We start from the raw sequence: 20,230 nt of genomic DNA, 5'->3' as shown, positions 1-20,230 counted from the left end.
TAACTCTCTCTTTTAAAAAGACTCGTTATTGTTTGAAAATGATCCCTTGATTTAGGGCCCAATACTTCCCTTTCAACTTTTTGTTTTCAAATACCAATATGTGTCTACACGATAGTCGTTGAGAAAGAACAATTATTTATTTATTTCTCCATGTACTTATTCGTAGAAAAGGAGGATATTACGTTTATTTTCATCAAGATTCCAAAAAATAATTCTAAGAATTTATTATGGTTTTGCATGATGTTTTGCAAAAAACAAAAAAAAACCTAAAAGTGCACACTTCTCGAAGGCTTAAATTTTAATATCGAATTTTAGACTTTCAATTTGCATGTTTTTTTAACAATATACAAAAGTTTCTTTAATATGGCATTCTTGAATGTGTAAATGATGAAGTTGTAAGTTTAGATATACCTTTCCCATACACTAATACAAGCCATGTGAATCTGTTGTACTCACAGATGATACAATGAGCATTCGTGAGAGCGTCACCAAGGTTGCTTGGCCGCATTCGAACTCATGACTGAGTCATGACCCGGATCACGGAGGACAAATGCTCAACCAACCAAACTAGTTCCATTGGACTTACGTACATAGCTTACTCTTATCCACACTTCTTGAGAGTTCATTATTAACGATCTATCTCTACTTTCTATGCCAATGGAAGTTGAACTTGGATCTTTATTCACCTATACAAACTTCCATCCTCTAGGCTATGACAACCTATCACAGTAATTTCTGATTGGCCCCTTACCCGTCAAATTTCCAATACTATATTTATTACTTGGCAATTACGTGTTTTTCTTTGGCTTTCTAAATTGGCTTTCTAAAAGAAGCCTTAGAGATGTGTTGGGTTATGGATACTTTCAAATGTTTTAATGTTATCATGGTTTTAAAATATTAAAGGGATATTTTTATTTCACCTTTCATTTCACTTCCTCACATAGCTTTACATCTCTTATATTCTATTCTTCTTGAATGATAAAGTGAAGCTTCACCTTACATAATTCTAGTAAGTTGTATACATACATATACATATACACACACATATATAATATATGTTAATGAATTCTTTTTATTATTTATATATATATATATATATATATATATATATATATATATATAAATAAGCAAACCGTGATAAAGAGAAGAAAAATCGATGCAATGATATCAAAATTTAGTTCAAAAATCCTACAAATTTCAAAAAAGTTCTAGTGTTTTTGGTTTGCTTCTTTGTGAGGAGGACACTTGATCGCTTAATAAAAGAAACATTCCCGAACACTGCTTCACCTTATATAATTCTAATTAAACTCAACCTCATGATTTTATCACTTTCTTATTGTTTTAAAAAGCCATCTCACCCTTTCACTTGTTAAAAAGGTTAGGTCATCTTTTTGTTTTAAAAAAATAACTTAAACTCCTTGCAAGGCTAGGTGTTCCTTTTTGTTTTTTTTCTAAAAACTTGAACTCCTTGCAAGGCTAGGCGTTCCTTCTGCTTTCACACAAGAAGTTTTGGACAAATTCTCACAATAATTCCCACATTGTGACTTACCTCAACATCATGAGCTTCTATGAGGGAGGCACCACATACCTAGCTAGGTACGATTGGGGACAAGGGACCATCGTATGCGGTGCCTCTCGAGCAGAAGCTCAACTAGGTACGATTGGAAGCAGGGGACCATCGGCTCGGTTGGGGGGGGGGTCGGTAGTCCCGTGCCTCCAATCCTACCTAGCTAGGTATGCGGTGCCTCTCGAGCAGAACCTCATGATGTTATGCGGTGTATGAAAAACACTGAAAAAGACTCTGTTTTGCTACATGAGAAAATTTCTAAATCTTCTTGTATCAGGAGATGGGAATAGCCAAAAGAGAAGATGTTAGTAGCCAAAGAAAGGTCAAAAATAGATTCGAGAGCTAGTGATTTTTATTTTTCTTTGGATTAACAGATTCCGAACACTATTGATCAAAAGGATGTATCAACTTCAAGAAAAGAAAGCTTTGTAGAGAGGAACCTTTGTTGACTATGTCATCCTCCTTTAGCCATCAAAACTTGTCTACATTCTCTTGAAAGCAATGTTCCAAGGCCACTTGAAAGCTGATGTTTTGGGTGCCAATGCTCTCCTTATAATAAGGATTTCTCACTTGCAAGAAGAAGCTCCTAAGGAGGACGATTTGTGTGTTGCTTCCAATATCCTTGCTCCTCTGTAAGTGCACACAACTTCATTATCTTGGTAATCACCTTGCTTATATGTGCATGCACAAACAGGTATACATCAAGGGGCTATACACGTCCGTTCAAAGTGAAAAATGTTTGCATGATATTCAGTGCTTAAATGGCCCCTTTCTCGTGAAAAACTTAGAGGCTTTTCCCAAAATGCATTAAAAAACCCCTTCTAAAAAGGTAATTCTGCTAAATTTTAGCAATTTTGCCTAAGAACTCACTTGCTTTACTTACATTTTTTAAGGTGCACCCCTTGAGAACCAGACCATCGTCCTCCTTGCATGTGAGCACGAACACTCACACTTACTTGAAAACTTGGGTACACACACTCGATGATTAAGAACATCAAATCGAGATTAAGTGTTTGAAAGTATATTAGGAACACCAAATTGAGTTACCAATTCACTTTTATGCCTCTTAATTAAGCACACTATGTGAAAATTCAGATTTGTGCCTCTTGATTAACCTTAATAATTAAGCTTTGTGCCTATTGATTAACCCTAATTTTGCATATCTATCTTTGTAGATGGGGAAGTGGGCTTTTATTGCTCTTGTCACGCTATCATTGTTAGCCTCCATGGATTTGGTGCAAGGAGGCCCGCAAGGATCAATAGAGAATGCCTCACTATTGTATGAAGGTAAGACATACATGAAGCACATAAATTGAAGTGATGTATACTATGAAAAGACAATGTTGCTCTTCTTTTGGTTGTAATGTGATAGGAGCACATTTGAAAGAGGAGAAATGGATTACAGTGGAGACTGTGGAAGCAAAAAAGCTAGAAATTAAGGGAGGTGGAGGAGGTCAATATTACGGATACAATGGAAACTCGTCTCCGAAATCACTTGTTTCTGTGGGAAGCATGTACATTCTTCAGCTTCCGCTCATGGTACTAGCATCTCTTTTACTCACACACTGCTATCTTTAGCAAGTTACTACCCCTTATTGTGCTATGATGAAATCCTCCAAAATTATGATGAGAACTTCTCAAATGAAGCATCAACTATTGTTCAAATGAGCACAATTTATCTCTTCTAAGCAACCTATGTATATAACTGAGAAGGAGATTAATACATAAACAAGTATGGGTGGAATTTTCTGTATCTGTTAACTCTTCTGGCAATTCTCTTGAAAGGTACGTCAACATGATCCGTTGTTGAATTGGGTTCACTTTATGAATGTTCTCAGTCTGTCAACACCCTCTTAGTGTTTGCATCTTGACACATCATCTGCAGAAGTCTCTTACACAAATACAAATGCGCGAGAGCATCGAGCACATGGGCTTTTATTCTTTCTTTCTTTTTTTGCAGAACTCACAATGGTGAGTGAATTTGTTTTTATTTTTTTTAAGTGCTGACAAGTCAGCTTTTTTTATTCCACAAACACCGTGCATCAAGCCGTTGGGCACCCAAGACCATCCTTTGCCTTGAGATACAGCCAAGGGCGCTTAATGGGGGTTGAACCCACCACCTTCGTGATGCAAGTCCAGCCCTCTTCCGATAAAGCTATCCCCCTTGGGTGTGGTGAGTGAATTATATTAGCACATGGGCTTTTATTCTAACTCCTTTGGAACGTAGCAGACGAGCCCAATTATTGATATTCATTCTTTCAAATTTTTCTCTTAGACTTACTAATTGAGTTAAAGTGTGTGAGCATTTTCTCCCTTTTTATGCATGTAAAGAGCAATTGAAGGCATGAACTATACAGTTTACTTTACTTTGTTTTGGTTTTGATAAAGAACTTGCTTATGTTAGCTTTAGGTAGCAGTAGATTTCTCTCTCTTGCAAATTGAGAGAGAGAGAGAGAGAGAGAGAGAGAGAGCCCAAGCATGTGCTTGAGTGTGCGTGCATGCATGCAGCATGTGCGCATGTGCGCATACATGTAAGGGAAAATTTGTAAAAATACTAGCCATACGCATACTCACAACTCCTAAGGGCCAGTATGTGCCAGTGATTTAAAACTAGTATTGCTTGGTAGGCTTTGCTATAAAAGTTTATTGAGTCCCAACTGAGCCGTACTTAATATTGTCTAATTCTACGAAGGTGAAGGGCTTTAAGCGCACCCACTATGGTTCAACCCCTAAGACATGTGGGTGTGGGTGTGGGTGGATGGGCAGTATCCTGTAAAACTAGTTGAAGCGAAGCTTCGAACGGCATTCAAAAAAACAATTATTGAGTCCCAATTGAGCCATATTTAATATTGTTTAATTCTACGAAGGCACATTTTTAAATATTGTGTCTGCTAGACAATGAAAACATTGAGGGTTGGATAATAATAAAGCTAATATAGCATTAGTGAAATGTCATGGAGCAGCATTTCACTAAAGGTTTCATAGATGTCATGTTGGTCAATGAGTTGCCACCCAATAGCACACACGCAAGTGAGAGAGGGACAAACCTGTTAATGATCGTATGCCATTGTCGTCCCATTACGTACGCCGCACACAATTCCATCGGCCATAGCCTTGCAACACAAGAAGACTGGCCATGATCACATGGTGTGCACAATGGCACCACCACCATCAGTGTCTTTATCGGGAGCTGTTCTCCTTGAGCACTCTTCTGCTCTCCTTGAACAGCTGCTCACACACACTGAACAATTGAGAAGGGAGAGAGAGAGAGAGAGAGAGAGATAGAGAGGTGTGTGCCCGTGTAGGTTGCTTGCAACAGCAAGCCTTCATGCAGGATGCGCACGTAGCTCAGAGAGAGAGAGAGAGAGAGAGAGAGAGAGAGAGAGAGAGAGAGAGAGAGAGAGATCGACCTATCTCTCACTAACTAGTTTGCCTTGATTGATTCATTGTGGAAATGGTGTGAATTGAAAAAGAGGAGCAGTGTTGTACCTTTCACCTCATGTTGGCTCTTATTGTGGAGGCTTCGTAGCATCTATCCTCGAAGCTTCTACCACTCCATGACCTCGCAAGACAAATGAAATTTGGCATTGATAGATGTGTGGAGGAGAAAAATGGCAAATAGTAAATTTTAAAGATGGAAGAAGATGCATTTCGTGCATTGGGATGTTTGTGCCCCTCAAAAAAAAGAAAAACCATACATATGTATGGTGTGGAGTTGGCACCGTTCAACACATTTATAATAATACCTTAGGGAATGTGCCCTCCCTCACCACTTTTATTCCCTCCACTGTTGAAGGGGGACTGATTCTTTTCCTCCATTGTTGGAGGGACTTTCTAATTTCAAAATCTTGCAGTTGCACGAGGAGAAGAACTCATTACCGCTAATTTATGTCGGCTTGTAATATTCTAAATTGCCATGTCGTGGTGTACTCTCGAAATGTCCCTTCGTTGGACATCACAAAAGTTCTTCAATCCTTATCATGAGTATCTACAATCTTTTTAATAAATTTGATGTGGACCGACTGTTAAATGTTTCTTTCGTTGCTCCACCACCAAGCCACTAGTATGTTGTCGATGACATACCCCATCAAAGCATAACTTTTGAAAGTATCAAATGTGGGTGCCTTCTTCCAACCCAATATGTCATTCACAGAGAATTGTAGACCATAGTTCTTAAGCGAGATGTTTCTCTCATGTTTCTTGCATGGGATATTCCCAAGGAAGATTTAGATCCTTTGGGATAAAATAAAGCATGTCTTTTGCTGCTGCTTTTGTAATTCTCTCCTCTCTTTGGGTAAAGCTGCAGATAATCTTAGACCACAATTCTCGAGCAAGACGTTCCTCTCCTATTTCTTGTATGGAATCTTTCCAAGAAAGATTTAGATCCTGTGGGATGGATTCAACATATCATTTGTTATTGCTTTTGCAATTCTCTCCTCTATTTCGGTAAAGCTGATTGTGTCATTGCAGCTCTCATGATCAAAAGGGAACCATCTCAATTTCTTACGATTTTCACAAGTGACATATCAATGGAATACCTTGTTTGCCCTCTTAAGAAAGCTAGTTCCTCATGATTAAACTCAATTGCAAGCTCCTCTTTAGCACCTTAGTCTTGATACTCGAGTCTAGATCCATCAGCATCATAATTGAGGTAATCTCTCAAATCCAAGACCTCTGGTGCTATCAACTATTTGGCTTCCCATCTCTCAGATGAACTCATTCTCTTTAGTGGCCACCTAAAAGGGCCATGTTCATCCTCTTGCTGATAGTCTTCCTTGGTGAGTGCTCTCCACCTATTGTGTCCTGCTTAGGATCAAAAGAAAGGAAATTTATGCTTCTCATCACGATGTCAGTTTCTTGTGTAATGCCACATGCCTTCAAGATGTAAGCATAGCCTTCAAGACGAAAGTATAGGTGACTTATTTTGGAGAGATACACTCTCTTTGCATCCACTCAAAAAGCCTTCAGCTTTTTGGCCATGCTATTGTAGCATGGATTGTGTAATCAATACATTCTATAAGTGACGACGTTTCGGACAGGAAGCTCCTCAAGCACTTTTTTGTGCTTTCTGAAGCGCACCACATTTGGCATACATATCAACCAAAGTAGTGCCAAGCACGACAACTTTTTCAACAACCTCTGACTAATGACAATATAATTGTGTGCCCATATCAACATTTTTCATAGAGCCACATACCTTCAAGATGCATGCATAGGTGATTGCATCTGGAGGGAGGTCCTCACTTTGCATCTGCTAGAAACTTTTTGGCCCTACCCTATGGGGAAAATCCTGCAATCACTGCATTCCAAGAGTCCACACTCCGAACAAAAAGCTTCTCAAGCACTTTTTGTGCTTTCTAAAGTGCACCACATTTAGCAAACATGTCAACCAAGGCATAGCCAAGCACGACATCTTTTTTCAACAGTCTCGGACTAACAATATCAGCGTGAAAAGCTTCTCCAACACTTTTTGTGCTTTCTAAAGTGCACCACATTTAGCAAACATGTCAACCAACAAGGCATAGCCAAGCACGACATTTTTTTTCAACATTGTCGGACTAACAATATCAGTGTGAAATTTTATGCCCATATCAATATCTTGCATAGAGCCACATGCCTTCAAGATGTACATATATGTGATTGCATCTAGAGAGAGGCCCTTGCTTTGCATCCATTGAAAACGGTCAAGAGCTTTCTGGCCCTGCTCATGTTGCACATATTCCGCAATCAATGCACTCCAAGAGACGACATTTGGGATAGGAAACTCCTCGAGCACTTTTGTGCTTTTTGAAGCGGACCACATTTGGCATAGGAAACTCCTCAAGCACTTTTGTGCTTTTTGAAGTGGACCACATTTGGCATAGATATCGACCAAGGCATTGCCAAGCACGACAATGTTTTGCAACAGCCCTTGACTAATAATATCAGAGGGAATTTTTAAGCCCATATCAGCATCTTGCATAGAACCACGTGTCTTCAAGATGCACGTGTAGATGATTGCATCTAGACAAAGGCCCTCACTTTGCATCCGCTGAAAATAGCCTAGATCTTTCTATCCCTAGTCTTATTGTGAGTATCTTGCAATTATTTCATGTCGTTCCAAACAGTAAGCTCCTCAAGCACTTTTTGTGCTTGTTGTGCACCACATGTGGCATACATATCGACCAAGGCAGTGCCATGAATGACATCTCTCTTCAAGAGCATCTTGCGTAGAGCCACGTGGCTTCAAGATGCACGCATAGGTGATTGCGTTTGGAGAAAGACCCTTGCTTTGCACCTGTTGAAAACAGCCAAGAGCTTCCTGGCCTTGCCCTTGTCGGGCATATTCTACAATTAGTGTGTTGCAAAAGACGACATCCGGCTGAGAAAAGGGAGCCTCTCTACTTGTATTAATGATAATTGCATGATGGTTGTGTTCATGGTAGGGAGGGCACATAACTTATGGATTAACATAGAGCTTAAAACTCAAGGAAATGATACTTGATGAAACTCAGGATTTGACAGATATTTTTGAAGTTCTTCTTGTCACGCTAAGAAGTCACCACCCCTCCAATTTGAGGTGCCCTTCTCCACTGCATGTTTGTACCCAAGACAGGCCAAACAGCACCTTGTCAAAAAAAAAGATTGGCAGGACCTCCACCTACTATGTCCCTAGACCCTCTCTCCCCCCTCTCTCTCTCCACATGCTATCCCCCTCCCTTTTTCCCTCGAAGACACACTAGCATCTCTTAATATTCCCTCAAATCAACCCGAAAGCAAAATTGGCAGGGCCTACTCAAACTGTTGGCCCATATGGCCTCTTGTCTTGCAAAGTCTTGAGATGGTCGACAGGGTAAAGGGATCTCTCCAAAGCCACTCCTAAGGGTCCAACTATAGACGTACACCCCAAAGGCCTGTAGCCTCCAACACTCTCTGACTACCTCCTACAACCATGCAGTGCTAACCTCTCTTGCTACCTCTGCTTTTTTCCACGCTACCTTTTGGAATTGTTTTTCAATTCTTTGGTATTCCACGTGGAAGATCGTGGTGTCTACATTCTCCAAATCGATATTAGACCATCAAGGTAACAAGCTCTACTAGTCAAACATGATATTCCTAGAATTTCAAGTTGATGTTTTGTATAATTTTCTTCCAATTTCAAGATGGGATCTTGGTAGATTCCGTTCAAAATACTAATTTCCATGATATATATGGGTGCTATATTTGAGATGTTGTTGCATGTTGGAGACAATATGTTTACATATAGTAGATTATGGTATAGGGAAATAGGAAAATTAATTGGATAATTGACCTAGAAATGAAGTAGGCGTCTTTCAGAGTGTACGCTTTTGCATGTTAAATAGAGATGAAGATGATGAACGAAGCCCACAGTTTTTGTAAAATTACTCTTAGTCAAACCATCAAAGCTCAAAAATCATGACCTATGTTCAGAGAACACTCAATGTTCTTTTTTCGCATGCGCAAAGGGGGGGGGAGAGGGGGGGGTGGGTTCGTTTAATTGAGAACCCCCTTATATAACGTGCATTCAGGCAATATTTTAAAAACCTTTTTTAAAAATTTAACTGATAAAATGACCTCTTAATTTAGAATTTTTTTTCAAAATGGAATATAAAAACCTCTTTTGTTAATATATCTTTGTTAATTTGTTTAAAATGTTTGTATTAAAAAACTCCTATTGAACTCACGTGGTACATAAATGTGATTACATATAGTACACCCCCAAAGGTTCTCTTCCATTCAAATGGTGGGGAAACCAGATTCCCAATCGAGTAGTCCTAATTAATGCAATGCATGCCTCTCATAGAGAACAAATATGTAAACACACATGAGATTGATAAGTTCCCACTGCCCATAATGATGCAATTATTTTGTGCAAATATTGAGAATGTGCATGCTGGCAATACAACCACATCCTTAATGACGATGGGGAGAACCATCATGCTCATACTCATTGCCACATCATCTCTCACCACGCACCTCCATTACCAGTAAAGCAAGGTTGCATAGAGTAACCATCCAACCTTTACAACATGGCTTGTTGCCAAGGATTTAATATTTATGTAATTACCAAAAAATTTGTGTGATCACAAGGTCTTGTTGACATATTTACATAATCGTAGTTAACATGATCACAAACAAGCTGGTTCAGAGCGACCTGGAAACCCACAAAAAGCCCTCCGGGCTTTTGCATTTTCCCTACGTGCCTGCCGGGCTTTTGCATTTTCTCTACAGGCCCTCAAGAAAACACTAAAGCCCGGTGGGCCTGCAGCTTAATATATAGAGAGCCCTAATCGGGCCCGCTGGGTGTTTTTTGTTGATCCACACACACACACACATATTTTATTATCGTCCTCAGAGGTCAAATATGACCTATGGGACCAAAGTTACATGTGATGTAGTATATGTATGGCTGATGAGTGACTCTTGATGCTCCAAAATTGTGGTGATGAGAGTCGCAATGGAGAGCCCACACACTGTGGCTGGGAGAGGAAACTATGTATGGCTGATGAGTGACTCTTGATGCTCCAAAATTGTGGTGATGAGAGTCGCAATGGAGAGCCCACACACTGTGGCTGGGAGAGGAAACTATGTAGGTCTAAGTCATGGCTGAAAATGTGAGAGAAGCAAGTTTGGATGTGACCAAAAGCTGAGCACTCTGGTAGTGTGTGGTACTCAAACTCTTGAACTTACAATGAGCATGATGTGCACAGTTGATTTGATTCTTCTCCATTGCCCCAATGCCCTGTCTCGCATCGAAGGAAATGGGAGCTAAGCTGAATGGCTGTGATAGTGCGTATTGCCGACAAGGAGATAGGCTCAAGCATGTAAGGATGAGTACGGTTTCCTCTTTCAGCGAGGAACATGGTTTTGTAGTTGGGGGCAATATGGGTGGTGTTATGTATGAAGCGTGACCCATTGGATTTCTCCCAAGCCGTAATACATTGGCGTTGTAGAAAAGCTTCATTCACTTGGGAGTCAATTGAAGCATCATGTAGCAAGTGTAATGCATCCCATCTCCCAAACCACTTCTTTATGTCTTGCATCCATCCTGTGCTCAAGATCTTGCTTTTATGAGTCTTTTGAACTTTTTTTCTTGCTTCCCATGCAATTGTAGGAAGTCAATGTGAGGGGTTTTGACACATCTTTATCATGTACTCCACAACCCTTTCCATGTCCATAACCTCAATTGGAAGAGATCCCGACTCAAGAAGTAGGATCATATATGGTGCTTGTGTCTTAATTTGGAGAAAGTTTTTAAGAACATGCTTTTGGACATTCTCAAACTCTTTCCAAGTAGACTTTGAGATGCTCCCGCCCCACATTTCAACTCCATAAAGAAGAACTAGTGTCACCAATGCATCAAAAAGGTACTTCTTGAGAACCCAACACTTGATGTTCATGTTCTCAAATGCATAATATGCTCTCTTTCCCTCTTCCAAACGACGCATAGCACATTCATGCCACTTGTGAATGGACAGAACCTCAAGGCCAAGGTACTTAAAGCTCTCAACAACTTCAAGTGTCTCAGTGTTGTACACAATGCATGGCTTCTCCGTATGGTTGGTTTTCATAAGCATAACCTTTGTTTTGGATTCATTCACAATCAGCCCACTAAGCAATCAAAAGTTCTCAAGGACAACCATAAGCTTTTGTGCATCTTCTAAAGTGTGTGCTAGAAGCACTACATCATCCGCATACAACAAAAGCATGATTACCGCATTGCAAATAGTGACCTCTTCAATGCCTTCTTCTTGCATAAAGTCAAGTACCATTTGTTCCAATTGATCGATGCATAGACCAAAGAGAGTTGTTGACAACGGACATCCTTGTTTAACCCCAATAGTGCTTACAAATTTTTTTGAAATTTCTCTTCCCATGCGCAATTGACAAATCACCTTCTCATAGATTCGAGAAACCGCAAGCATAAATTCACTTGGCACTTGGAGTTCTTCCATCCTTCTCCACAAATTGTTACGTGGAATCATATCAAAGGCTTTCTTAAAGTCCATAAAACAACAATACAATCGCTTGCCTTTCAATTGACTTTCCTCCATGAGAACACGAAGAGTGACAAGATGATCAATGGTGCTATGGCATCGACGAAAACCCGCTTGACCATTTGCATGCTTGTCATTATCTTCAGCCCAATGACTCGATTTCATCTCCATTATGCACCCAAACAACTTCGCCATAAGGGACCCAATCATTATAGTCCGGTAGTTGTTTACATTCTTTACATCCCCTCCTTTATGCAAAGGCTTATAACCCAATTAGTACTCCAATCATAAGGCATACCATGTTAAAGTGCAAGGTTGAACATATCACACATCCACTCATGGGTAAAATCTCCCGTCCATTTGATCATCTCCGACTTGATACCTTGAAGATCTCGCGCTTTGCGAGTGGCCAACTTTTCAAGCCCACCGCATACATCCTCAATAGTAAAAAAAAGTGGGCATACATGGGAGTGAACCATAAAATGGCATTTTTTCAGCATTTGCTTGCTCATATAATTGCCTACAACGTGTGTACATATCCACAAGATTCAAGTTATCAAAATTCTCAACCCGCTTGCCCCTAAGTTTCTCCAAAATCTTCAACATGCATGTGCCTTTTCTTGGACTTGAATAAGTTGTTTTTTTACTTCCCATCTTCTTCTCTTCTTTTGAATCAATGCCTTGTATGTATGCAAATGACTGTGATAGTTGTCTTTGTCCATAGTTGCATCAAGCTTTATAAAGGACCTTCGAGCATCTTGACATTCCTTATCAAAGCACCTTTTGCGTGATCTATCTTTGTTGATACCATGGAGATGCTTTATAGCAAAGCAATCTTCAGCACAAGAACAAATAACTTTCTTGAAAGCTTCCCATTCAGTTTCCAATGGTGCATCATATTGAAGCTTCTTCATCCATAATTTTTGCTCAACCATTTCAATGTACATTGGTGCCCGTTTGAAATCCATACATAGTGATAATTTCTCTTTCCTTTGGTTGATATTATCATGCTTAGTTGCTTCTCCACATAAAAGGTCAATACATAAGATGCGATGATCAGACTTCGGGGTCCATTGGCCAAACATAAAACTCTTGATACGAGACATGATGGCTTCGGAGAGTAGCATATAGTCAATCACACTGTCCCCATTATGTCTTCTACATGTAAATCCATTGGTTCCACTCCAAAAGATACACCGTTGGAAATGAGCATACCTATGCTATTACACATGTGTAAAAGTAACTTTCCATAGTGATCCGGCTCTTTCTCATCCATTGAAGAATGATCATACAAGTGAAATTCCTCCAACTCCCTTGAAATGTATGGCATATCAAATTGTTGTATGAGTATCATGTTGTAATGTTTTTGTGCGAGCATTTATATCCCAAAATAAAATAACATCACCTTCACTTTTGAAATAAGCAATGTCCTGTTCTAAATTAAAAAATGGCCGATCTCTATCCATGCAAGCATAAAAGGGAGAATCATGATGAGGAATGTAGCAACCGGCTACAAAAATGGGTGCTCTTTTTGGTGTCATAATTTTCAGCCATACATAACGTTTGTAGTTGTCATCTTTCACAAAATCTTCCAATCCTTTCTTAACCATGCATGCTACCCCTCCTTGTTCTCTTCGTTGCTTAAGGTTCTTTGACCACATCAATGAATGTACATTGTAATTCTCTAAACCGTTTAATCCTTTGTATATCATGCTCCCAAGTTTCAACAAGAAGTACAACATCGGCTTTGCTTGTTAGTTCATCAATGCCAACCCCCACATTCCATGGGTATCCGTTACAATTCCAAAAGCATATTTTTGATTGTAACTCGGTCTCATAGGTCACGCATCCCTATTTGCTCGAGGGACTTTCCTCCTCCTTGACACATTTTCTTCATGAGAGATCTCCTTGTTTTTCTTATTCTTTTCCCCATATGCCTTACGACGCATATTTTGTTGCTTAATTGTGCGATCTTCACATACAAAACATTTTGTATCCCTCAAATAGATCCAACTATTATCAAGGATAATCTTTCGCTTGGTCTCATCTTATGGTGCATACAATTGGTCGTTCTCCCGAGCGAGGAGCTCCTTGCTTCCCCACTCTTGTGCCCCATAGACCATAACTCCGGACATACCAAAGTGGGTTTTGAAGAAATCTTCAATAACAATGGTAAGAGAACGCGGTGTCTCTAGCTTCTCTTCAAAAATTCCACGAATAACAATGTTCTTGGAACGTCGCTCCTGTTCCTTCAACTCCTCCACATCCACATTCTCAACATTCTTTGTTTGAACCATATCTTGCATAAGTGAGGAATTAGAAACGAAATTTCTACCACATACATCATCCCAAGACTTGTTTGTGCATACATTTTTCATGTCACATACATCCCGGCTCATGGTGTCAAATTTCTCCTCTTTTAATACATGGTCATGCTCCACTTTGCTCATCCGCTCCTTCAAAGCATTCAAGTCCACAAGAGAGCATTTACATTCCTTGACTTCCTCTGTAAGTTGCATCAAATGTGTTGTTTGCATCTCAAGTGTCCTCTTGAGATTCTCATTCTCAGCCACAAGTACCCTTAGTGTGCTATTCTCCATTGCAAGTGCTCGTAAGTCTTCGCCTTGTTTGTTTACGGTCTCTTGCAATGATACCAAGTATGCCATGATTATGGTTTTCGATGTTGTTGGTTGGGTGGTTGTGTTGCTATCCACACTTCGGAGATTTTGGATCATTTACCACAATGGTTGTTGACCTTGTTGAAGAAGAAGAACCCTTGCGAGTGCCGGAAGACATTGTATGTAAAATAAATGATGAGAGTCAATTTTCTTGAACCTGTTCACTTCAAACATACTGTTATAGAAACGCCTTCCATAACTCTAAAAATTTCTATCTTTATATCAATGTGTAGAGGGCTTTGTGCTCTTCGATTGAGGCTATAGATCACCCAAATTGGAGTTCGGATGAAGAAGTTATGATCAAAAGGGGGGAAGAGAGAGAGAGAGAGAGAGAGAGAGAGAGAGAGAGAGAGAGAGAGAGAGAGAGAGAGAGAGAAATGAAATGTTATATTAACGTCTTCAAAAGGCCAAAATGACCTATGAGACCAATCTGTTACAAAATGGTGACCATGTCTGGGTACAAAAGAACTAGATACTATGACTAGAATCCATCCTTATCTGCACTCTGGATATCGAGAGAGTATGGCTTGAATCCTCTGTTGTAGTCGCCGTCAATGCTGTGTAGCTCTTCTCCTCAATCGTGGCCAACTAGATCTCCGTAGCTCCAGTGCTTGGTCGATGAGAGTGCTAGTAGTGGTCGAATGAGTGTGGGCCGAGCTTTGCAATGATGAGTGCTCCTCTGGTTGTCCCATATCTAGTGAAAAGAAATCTGTAATCTGTCTATGGGATTGTCTCTCTCTATCTCTCCCCAGTAAAGTGTCTCTATATCTATGTAACTCCAGTAGATATAGCCCAAGACATCTCTTATCCTCATAACTTATGACCCTAGAGAAAGGACCGAAACCCTCTCTGAATAAGCAATGGAAACGACCCCGTATCTCATAGTACACTGTGCAATGACATATGTAATGTAGCTCTGTCTCTGGCTCTAACTGGCATAAGTGGCATATCCTGTTGTCTGTTGGTATCCCTCTAAATCTACCAGTTTCAATCTCCAGCTGATGTGAGGATGTGCGTATCTTACCAATTGCACACCGCAAACATGAGACATATGTGTGTCCGTGTAGCTGGATGAAATCACAAACCCATCTCTTGTGAGATGGAGAAGACGCTCTCTATAGAAAGCCATCTTTTGTGCCAACTCCTATGGCGGCTCTATCCATGTCCTCCTGGTATCCAGGTGGATCAGGTCCTGACAAGAGAGAGAGAGAGAGAGAGAGAGAGAGAGGCTGCTGGTGTTGAAATTTGGAAACCTATGTGCCTCGATTATTCTCCAATGCTGGAGTTTACTATGGTTACCTTTAAGTATTTATTGTGGCCAAACATTTTAAAAGGTGGCCATTTAAATTGTGAAACATGTCTTTTATGAAAAAAGCACTCCAAAGAGATCATTTTAAGAAAACTCTCTCAAAGATTCACTTTCACCTTTCCTACACCTCCTCTCTCACTAGTGATTGTGCAGACACGTTGCTGTTGTCACTAGCTACATTTGGCACGCTCCCGTTGACACGGTAGAGCATAAAATTTCATCTTTTCACAACACGAAAAGTATGAATTGAGTCGAATTTTGATATTTCTTTTAGTTGCCAATGATAGACTCCACTGGCTTTGATTATGTTCTACTTTTGTATGCCATTTTCATCGAATATGAACATTAATGTTTGTCATCTAGAGAGGCTTTATATGGCCTTGATACCCGTAATTTTTTTGCTATCGAAAACATAGCTCAACCGACAATTGTGTTGTTGTCTGGGATGGAACTTGAAATTCGACAATTGTTGATGCAAATTGCTGATATTGTCCACAGGTATAGAGTTTGCAGTTGATAATTGGCTTCGCCAATGGACAATTTATGTTGATCTCCATGAAAAATCAGATGCAAAAAGGGAAATTTTTGCTAGGTACTTGAGAGGTGCCTCACTGATCTAGTGGTGTAACATGACAAAAAAACCCACGACATAGGTTGACTTTTGTGTTATGTTCTTCAAACCAGTCCGTACGTGTTGAACCGTATGGTACGGTACGTCTGTACGGATCTGTACAATACACGGACTGATTGTATTGTACGGTAAGTTTTTTTTTATTTATAAATTCTGATGAGTTGGGCATCCGCATGGCAGCGACCTGGGTTTTGATTAAAATTGTGCACCAAGGGCTTTGTAAATTGCCGTATGCAAATTGATTTGGGGGTGCTTTTCTCTGCGTCGCCTTTTTGCAAAATTCTTTATAGCACTACTTACGGACATTGTGTGGAGGTTTAGGTAAGTGAAGTATTCTCACCTTGCATCCCTCTCTCTCTCTCTCTCTCTCTCTCTCTCTCTCTCTCTCTCTCTCTCTTGCCACACACATATTGTGAGCACTGAGCAAAACTTAAGTCTTATATCAGCTCTTTGTTTTCCTTCAAGAAGGAGCCATCATGCCAAAACCAACTAATCCCGTGTGGAAGGAGCACACCAATGTCATGGAGATTGTCAACACTCTTGGGAAAGCTGGAACAGGTTGTCGCAAGTGGTCATGCAAATACTGTGGTTTCACATTGTCGAGTACAATCACTCAAGTTGTGATGTATCTTGTGGCAAGTACATCAAGGTACCTGTAGCTGTGTGGGAAGCATTGATTGCTGAGAAATTCCTTGCATTTGTAGTGACGGAGAAACAGAAAACAACACAGCAAACAAAAGACGCTTTGCAAGATGCTCTTCTTGGACAGCTTGGTGATTCTTTTACTCAGGTACATGAGGGTTCGGGGTCTTAGAAATCTGCTAGCAAGAAGAGGGCTCGTGACATGCCAAAGTGGGTTTTGAAGAAATCTTTGATAACAATGGCAAGAGAAGGAGGTGTCTCTAACATTTCTTTGGGAATTCCACGAATAACAATGTTCTCAGAACGTCGCTCCCGTTCCTTCAACTCCTCCACATCCACATTCTCAACCTTCTTTGTTTGAACCATAGCTTGCATGAGTGAGAAATTAGGAACCACATTGTTACCACATACATCATCCCAAGACTTGTTTGTGCATGTATTTTTCATGTCGCATACATCCTGGCTCATGGTGTCAAATTTCTCCTCTTTCATTACATGGCCATGCTCTACTTTGCTCATGCGCTCCTTCAAAGCATTCAAGTCCACAAGAGAGCGTTTACATTCCTTGACTTCCTCTTCAAGTTGCATCAAACGTGTTGTTTGCATCTCAAGTGTCCTCTTGAGATTCTCATTCTCAACCACAAGTACCCTTAATGTGCCATTCTCCATTGCAAGTGCCCATAAGTCTTTGCCTTGTTTGTTTATTGTCTCTTGCAATGATACCAAGTATTTCATGATCATGGTTTCCAATGTCGCCGGTTGGGTGGTTGTGTTGCTATTTCCACACTTAAGAGATTTTGGATCATTTTTCACAATGGTTCTGGACCTTGTTGAAGAAGAAGAATCTTTGCAAGTGCCGGAAGACATTGTATGTAAAATAAGAGATGAGAGTCAACTTTCTTGAACGTGTTCACTTCAAAACTACTGCTACAAAAATTTATTCCATAACTTTGAAATTTTCTATCTTTACATCAATGCATAGAGAGCATTGTGTTCTTCGATCGAGGCTATAGAGCACCCAAATCGGAGTTTGGATGAAGAAGTTATGATCAAAAGAGTGAATTGTTGTCTATTAGGTCAAAAAACGACTGCACGGGGGGGGGGGGGGGGGGGGGGGGGGAGAGAGAGAGAGAGAGAGAGAAAGCAACCATCTTTGCAGGTACGTCAACAGGAGAGAGGGAGACAGAGGGTCGTGTGGGGGGGGGGAGAGAGAGAGAGAGAGAGAGAGAGAGAGAGAGAGAGAGAGAGAGAGAGAGAGAGAGAGAGAGAGAGAGAGAGAGAGAGATCAACGACTTCCTTTGTTGTGGGAGCTACCTAGTGTTGCCATGATTATAATGACTACTTCCACGCAAAAAACGGACGTTGTTTGATACACTTACAACCACAAATAGCTCGTAGATGCATTAGCACACGTGCTCCCGTTCATGAGGAATGCTTGGCATTGTTGTGTAGCTCTTTCCAAGCCAATTGTGATGGTGCAATTGAATCTCCAACGCAATAAGCAAGCAAGAAGTAGCTTCACGATGAGGCTCTCTCTCTCTCTCTCTCTCTCTCTCTCTCTCTCTCTCTCACACACACACACACACACACACACACAGTCAACAATAGATTAAAACTTTGATAATGATTAAGCTCTCTTTACAAAATGACCTAGGTACCTTATATACTAAGGCTACCATAGGTTAAACCAAAATAGAGTTCAAGGGGTCAAATGGCTTTGTATTTACAATCTGGAAGTGTATTTCACCCTGGCTTTGTATGTCAATGTCGGTGCCGTCTTTGTTGTTGTTTTTCTTTCTTGTGCTTTATGTCCTTCACAACCAAACCTCGAGCTGCAACATTTGATGTTGTCATTATAGGGCTATTGCCATATCTAAATTAAAAAAGAATCCAATCTCGTTCAGCTTGACTCTTATCATCATGGATAGATAAATCTGCAAATTCATCCATTCAAAGTTGTCTAGTAACTTGATCACAACCTCTTTTTGTTTCCATACATATGATCACTTTATTTCCATCCATCATTTGCTTCAGTAAATCTACCAATTTTGAGTATTTCTCATTCTCAAAAATAACTTCTACAATTTGTATAATTGAATGATTGGCTTTCAGAGCTTATGAACCAATGACAACAATGTAAGGATTTTGTAGAAATTGTTTGGCTAAAACTTCAACTTGTTTAGGCCAAGTTATACTCCAATACTAAGTCTGTCTGTCATGCCGAATTTGGGAGATATTTTTTTTGATTGAAGCAACATGTAATGCAAAAACTTGGATTGTTTATTCATAAAGGGAGCTTTATGTTGCTCTACATATTCACACCTTTATATGTGGGATAATCCAGCTCTTCTCTCATTCACTCACACTCCAGTGACTCTAGGACAAAGCCCATGATTCCCAACACTTTGAAGCCTCTTTGAGATTGCAAGATGAAATTTCCAACAGAGTAGATCTTTATAGTCTCTTGAAAAAGCTTTTGATGACCTTATGAAACTTCCTCTCGTTTCTTTCCAGAGCCAATTTAAAGCCTTCACATCTTCTCGTCTGTTCTTAAACCAAAATCTGCTCCTTCCAAGATCCATTAAAGGCTTGCTGATCTCGACATTGCTCACTCGTTCTTCAATTTCTTTTAAGTTTCTTCTATTCTTGTTCAAAAACTCAATAATATTTAGCATGTTCGACTTGAATAATTGTCATGCAATTTTTTGATGGTTGATATTTGCAATATTTTTTGGTTGTCAATACAACAAAAAATGAAGTTTATAATTAAAGTCTTCTTGAGGTAATTCAAAATTTCAAGCTCTCTCTCTCTCTCTCTCTCTCTCTCTCTCTCTCTCTCTCTCTCTCTCTCACCTATCACCAACAAGCACGCATTTCACTGACGTGATCACAATCATGTGATCATGTTAATAATGCAAGTAATAACACATTAAAAATGCGTGATCACGTTAATTGTTAACGTGATCTTGATGGTGACTTGCAAAAGCCAATAGAGTCGGTAGGCCCACCGGGCTTTTTCATTTTCTCAATGGGCCTAATCGTATATAGTAAACCTCTTCTTACTTTTTTCATTTTAATCAGGGAAATCCTTGGGGAATGTATCCGAGCATCGAGTACAATTATCTCCTTGTGAATTGACCTAAGGTTACAGAGTCACAAGTCCTTTTTTGGGCCGAGTGTAATTCTTAATACGGTAACCACTTCTAAATATATTTAAATCCTTCACTGAAAACAAAGGTATGAAGAGGTGTGCATCTGTCGCACATGTCAAAGCAAGGGACTTGCCATACACTGTGTGCGAGCCACAAATGGCTACAAGCACACAACCAGATTAATCTAGCAAGCTCAAGAGAGCAAGTGTGTGTCACTCACCGCCCTATGCTCGCCTTCATGGAGGATTCCTCG

General features: G+C 40.0%; 1 protein-coding gene across 1 annotated transcript; it reads left to right on the top strand.

Annotated features, from left to right (window-relative positions):
• Positions 1 to 2,068: 2,068 nt before the first annotated feature.
• Positions 2,069 to 3,320, top strand: LOC147433901 (uncharacterized). The gene is made up of 4 exons (XM_086489841.1): positions 2,069 to 2,199; positions 2,743 to 2,750; positions 2,810 to 2,854; positions 2,940 to 3,320. Exons 1-4 carry the CDS (start codon positions 2,069 to 2,071, stop codon positions 3,143 to 3,145), a joined length of 390 nt encoding a protein of 129 aa, XP_086345967.1. The 3' UTR covers positions 3,146 to 3,320.
• Positions 3,321 to 20,230: the final 16,910 nt, after the last annotated feature.

This window comes from Adiantum capillus-veneris, chromosome 19 (assembly GCF_014529385.1).
Source record: "Adiantum capillus-veneris isolate H3 chromosome 19, ASM1452938v2, whole genome shotgun sequence".
Taxonomy (NCBI): Eukaryota; Viridiplantae; Streptophyta; class Polypodiopsida; order Polypodiales; family Pteridaceae; genus Adiantum; species Adiantum capillus-veneris.
This window is presented reverse-complemented; position numbering and strand designations above follow the sequence as displayed.